The following is a 5,463-nucleotide window of genomic DNA, read 5'->3' as shown; positions in this document are numbered from 1 at the left end:
GGCCTCCCCAGCCAGGCCTTCGAGTACATCCTCTACAATAAGGGAATCATGGCGGAGGACACCTACCCCTACAAGGCCAAGGTAATTCTGGGCAGCCGCCCCCACCGCCCCAGCCTCAGCACACCCTGCAGCTGCAGGGCGGCCCCTCTGTTCCAAGCCCGGCTCCTGGCATATCCAGGGCCACGTGTGCCTTCTCCGCGCCCTCTGTGCCGGCGCGTCACTCCCACACCTCACCTGCGCTCCTGCCACCACCCTCCATCATCCATCAGCGGGAGCCCATGCCGTCAGCCTCATACCCACAGCGCTCTGCTGGGCCCACACACGTTGCCCCAGGCCCGCTGAACGTGCCAAGGGCCACCTGCCATCCCCCCCAGCTCTTGCCACGCCGGCGCTCCCTGACAAAAGGCCGCCTGTCGTGCGTGCAGTGACCCGTCCATCACCAGCCCTGGCACAGGGGGCTTCTGCTTCTCAGCGTTCTCAGCCCGCACGCGGGAGATGACGTCTCAGCCTGGAGCTGAACACCCCCTGTACCCGGTGCCCTTTTTGCTGCCCTGAACAGGAAGGCGCCTGCAAGTTCCAGCCCCAGCAGGCCGTTGCTTTTGTCAAGGACGTGGCCAATATCACCATCGTGAGTACCCGTCAGATAAGGGGCCTGTCTGCATCCGTCAGGCGGCCAGCGGGCACGGCAGGGCAGCCTTTCCTGGCAGCGCACCGCTTGGGTTAAGGGTGACTGTCACTGTGAGGGCTGTGTGGAGGAAGGGGGGTGGGAAGGGGCCGTGCCCGGCAGCCAGATGCTCTGGTTCCCACCTGGGTCTGCACTAGTCTTCATTCTCGTGTGTCCACATTCTTGTTTCTAAACTACAAGCAATAACCTCATCCCGCAGGTGTGTGTATGAGCAAGTGTGACTTCACTGACCAGGACCAGGGCAGGGAGCGGGGTAAACGTGGCTGGCCCCTCGGCCATATTTCACAGTCACCTAATGCCGAGTGGGCGGGGATAGGGCAGGAGCCCCGTTTCTCTGAGAGCTGAAGTGTGAACAGCCTCATGACTCCAGTGTGTGTGTGTGTGTGTGTGTGTGTGTGTGTGTGTGTGTGTGTACACGCATGCAATGTGGGAGGGTGTGTGTAAAGGGTGAGAGTTTCCCACCAGGGGGCAGCTGCGATGTGTGCACCTGAGAGCATGTGCCCACAGAATTGTAGCTACAGTCTGACTGGAGCAACAACCGCTGGACTTGACTGCACTATCTCTTAGACCAGACAACCCCAGGAGATAAGTGTCATTATCACCTGCGTTTTATAGAGGAGGAGACAGGTTCAGAGTGGTTAAGTCACTTGTCCGAGGCCACAGAGCTAGGAAGTGGAGGCTGGATTTGAGCGGAGCCCCATCATTCCACAGCCCACACACCCTGCAACAGGGATGCCGGTGTCTGCTGTGAATTTCTCTTCAGAGAACAGCCAGTGTTGCTTAGACACACCCACCGAGGGCTGGCCAGCTCTGGGCCATTTACATGCCACTGCGAGGTGAATGCCTTTGGCCTGGTCCCAGGAGCGCCTTGTCGGTGACCCCACCGCACGGAGGAGCTGGCAGGCCTGGGGCCGTGGGGCCGTAGGACAGAGTGTGGGCTCGCGCCCCTGCTGGGCAGGCCTCCGTGACTTCCCTGCCTCCATCTGCCTGCCCCATCTGGGCTCACAGGCCTCAGCTGAGCTCAGGGCCTGCTGACCAGGAGGCAGTTTGCTTTGTTCTGCTGGGTGCCCATCCCTTCCGGCAGAGCCCTGGCCTCAGCTCCCCTAACCTCCACCCTCTCCCCATTCGGGAAGGTCCCCAACCAGGGAGGGGCCGCATTAGCTCACCTACCTCGTGGTTCCCAGCTGAGACGCTTTCGAAGCCCCTGATGCCAGGGACCCACCGCAGACACCGAGGTCACTGTGTGGGGTGCAGCCTGGCACTGGGACTTTTTATAAAGGTCCTCAGGTGGTTCCAGCTGCTGCTCTCACGTGGTTCACAGCCCTGCTCCAAAGCCTCTGACCTCCGCCCGCCGGCCTTCCCTGGCTGAAAGGGAGAAGTCCTCCTGCGGCACATGGTCCTCTGCGGGGTCCCCTCTCATTTCCACCACCGTCGTGGTCTCCTGTCCCTGCTTCTACCAAGAAAGCTCCTTAGCCTGGCTTTGGGGTGCAGGGCTCAGGGGCGGGCCCAGCAAAAGCTTGTCAGTGACTGAGTGGGTCCCTGTCCCAAAGGGTGTGGGGGTCCCAAGGAACAGAACAGGGAGGGGAAGAGATGGCCCGAGAGCAGCCCAGCGAAGGCAGGGCGGGCACGGGTGGGGGTCGGTCAGGGCTTGGGAGGAGGGACCTGGCCACTCAGGTACAATGGGGCAGGGACCCCACAGCACCCAGCACCTCCTGTGAGGGCGGGCGGTGGCTGTTTGCTCTTCCCTCCTGGACATCTGCACTGCTCTGGGCCCGTCCCCGACCCTGGCGCAAAGGGCCACATTGTGGAGTGGGGGCGTGGAGGAGACAGAGGCATGTGTCTGTCCCCAGTACGACGAGCAGGCGATGGTGGAGGCGGTCGCCCTGTACAACCCTGTGAGCTTCGCCTTCGAGGTGACGGAGGACTTCATGCTGTACCGGAAGGGCATCTACTCCAGGTGAGGCGCCGCATAGCCGTCCCTCTGTCCCGCCCCCCCGCACAGCTGAGGTCGGCACATGGCAGCTCCTCTCCGAGTCTGGTGCTGCAGGCCCGGGCACATGCGACACGCTCAGCTCCCCCAGCCTCTTCCTGCAGCCACCAGTGTCCCCCAGGGCTTTGTCCTCAGCCTCCCCTTCCTCACTCAACCCCACAGCCAGCTGTTTGCTGCGAGCGTCCTTGTCAGACCAGGCTGGGCCTTAGGTCCCCAGATCCCAGGGCTTCCCCGCCATCTCCAGCCGGATGGCCTGTGGAGCACCCAGCTCCTACATGTTTCGCCCCCATCTCCAGACACTGCTCAGACGTGCTCTCCACTCGCTCCCCGTCACCGCCCCAGCCCACCTCTGCCTCTCCTGTAGCTGCCTCCTTCCTGGTCTGCCCTGTGACCCCACCCCACTGAAACACTCCTGCCACGCCCCTCCAATCCTCCAGCGTCTTAGCCTGGCTGTGGGGACCCTCGTGGTCTGGTCATTTCTTCACAAGCCTACTTTCCATCAAAACCACCCCATCCTCCCCGGCCCAGCCACACTGAAGGGTCTGTGGTTTCATGGGTGTCCCCTGCGCTCAGGGAAGCCTTCCTGTCCCTGCTGTCAGCCCTGTCCCCTGTACACAAGGGCAGGAGCGGAGTTCTGCACGCAGCTCGTGTCCTGCCCTGCCTCAGGCCTGGCGCCTACCAGGTGTTCGGTCAGACACTGAGTTAAATGCACAGCCTGCACTGTCTCTGCACTTCTTGGAATTTCTTCATGGAAACTAGTTCACTACCGTCCGTGGAAAACCTGTGCATGTGCCCTAAACACAGGTAATCTTAAATGTACATACAATGGCAACAAAGCAAGGACGCACAGCTCTCACTGGGCACGGCAGCTGCAGGAGGCACAGGGAATGTTGGGTGAGTGCCAACCTGGGCGCGAGCACAGCCACCACGCAGACCTGGGCGTGAGCACCGTCAAGGCTGCTCTTGCACGGTGACGGTGACGAGTTCTTCCCCCAGCCTAAATGCCTCCCTTTGGAGACTGCTCTGGAGGAAGCTGGAGGCAGTTCTCAGCAGAGCTGGCTGTGGAGTGACCGGAGGAGGGGGCTGAGGACAAAGCCCTCGGAGACGCTGGATGTGGCCGAATCCCTTTTACCCTCCGGTATTTCCAAACCTTTTGTATTTTTGTTTTGCAGTACTTCCTGTCATAAAACTCCAGATAAAGTAAACCACGCAGTACTGGCTGTGGGGTACGGCGAAGAAAATGGGAAACCCTACTGGATCGTGAAAAACTCCTGGGGCTCCCAGTGGGGAATGAACGGGTAAGTGGCTCCGAGGCCTCTATGCGGGGAGGGGTGGGACTGCTCAGGTGCGGGCCCTGGATGGGGTCTCCTCCACCTCAAACGTGTAGCTTCCAAGGAGCTGGTGGGCTGGGCCCGGCCCAGACCTGGGAGAGGAGCAAGGCCTCCAGGCCCCCCGAGACCCCTCCCTCTGGCAGCCCCCCTCCTGTCCTGGGCCTCCGATCTTAAGGGTCAGTCAGCGCAGGAATCCGTTAGGAAGCTGGCTCAGCACACAGCTGTGCTGGGAAGACGCCAGTGTCGGGGAGGGCCCATTTGTGGGAACCAAAGCAGCGAGTCTGTCCCCGATGGCTGACAGCAGCTCCTCCTAGGCGAAAGGGGCTAGACTCAGGTGGCCTGGGCACGAATCATGAGGTGATCTGTCCTCTCAGATTCCATGTCCTCAGCCAAAAAGGAGAGTTTCACTTGTTAGCTTGGGGTCCCAGTGATGATTAAATAAATACATAAGGGGCCAGCGAGGGCTCCCACGGGCCCTCAGGAAATGTGGGGGAGAAGTGGGCAATGGCTAGAAGCGCTCCTGGGGCAGCCAAGGACAGGGAAGGAGGAACTATTCCCGTCAGACCAGTAAGTACTTCCCGGAGATGAACCGAGCCCTTTATGAAAATACTCGGGCCTCATCCCGAGTTGGCTCTTGGTGAGCAGCCAAACGTTCCAGAAAGGTCTCCGGGAAGGAGGCCACGCCGGCTCACCTGCCCTCTCTGCCCAGGTACTTCCTCATTGAGCGTGGCAAGAACATGTGCGGACTGGCCGCCTGCGCCTCCTACCCCATCCCGCTGGTCTGAGCCCGGGCGCAGCCGTGGCGGCAGTGGCGGCGGGCAAGGAAGGACCGGGCCACCGGGGCCCCTGGTGCGAGCCTGCTCTGGAGGAGTGGTGGGACAGCCCCCAGGGGCCCAGCCTCACACCCGCACACAAGGTGCGGAGGAGGGACAGCCGCAGCAGGCACCCAAGCCCAGCGAGTCTCGACCGCAAAGGATCGCCAGCCATGTGCCTCAGGCCTCGTTTTTAACTGGCTCATCCCCAGGTGTACCGAGCAGGTTCTCCTTCCAGAGCGCTGCTTTCCGTGCTCAGCGTGCTCTGGTGACTGTCTTTTCTGTGGTCTGTGTTCAATAAACATTCAGCGAGCACCTCCCCGGGCTGGGCCCGTGCTGTGCGCCGGCACCAAACAGGACCCAGCCTGGGCCTGCCCTCCGGGCTCAGGTCTCCGGCAGGGAGGGCAGCGTGGGTGCTGCTGTCCAGTCCGCCAGACGGGGGACCCAGGAGGAAGAGCGTTTCCCCACAGGACAGGGGAGCAAGCAGGTGCCGGGGACCTGGCCTAGACACTATGCTTGCAGTGGCAGTGACCCCAAGATAAATGCCCCACCACCAGCAGTGCTAGAGCACACACACCAGGAGAACCGGGCCTCCCCAGTAAAACCCTAATCCCAGCTAGTTACTGCCACAGAGAGGCCAGGAGG

At 61.7% G+C, this 5,463-nt stretch overlaps 1 protein-coding gene across 1 annotated transcript in view; it reads left to right on the top strand.

Moving 5' to 3' along the window:
- CTSH (cathepsin H) overlaps nucleotides 1-5,139 on the top strand; it is a 13,735-nt gene extending 8,596 nt beyond the window's left edge. The window contains 5 exon segments of the mRNA XM_019639972.1: nucleotides 1-81; nucleotides 560-628; nucleotides 2,536-2,642; nucleotides 3,848-3,973; nucleotides 4,716-5,139. The exon segment at nucleotides 1-81 is cut by the window's left edge and continues 6 nt beyond it. Of these exon segments, the coding sequence (XP_019495517.1) occupies nucleotides 1-81; nucleotides 560-628; nucleotides 2,536-2,642; nucleotides 3,848-3,973; nucleotides 4,716-4,791 (459 nt within the window). The 3' untranslated portion in view covers nucleotides 4,792-5,139.
- Nucleotides 5,140-5,463: the final 324 nt, after the last annotated feature.

Source organism: Hipposideros armiger, unplaced genomic scaffold, assembly GCF_001890085.2.
Source record: "Hipposideros armiger isolate ML-2016 unplaced genomic scaffold, ASM189008v1 scaffold_48, whole genome shotgun sequence".
NCBI lineage: Eukaryota > Metazoa > Chordata > Mammalia > Chiroptera > Hipposideridae > Hipposideros > Hipposideros armiger.
The sequence above is the reverse complement of the archived record's forward strand: the minus strand, read 5'-3'. Positions and strand labels throughout refer to the sequence as shown.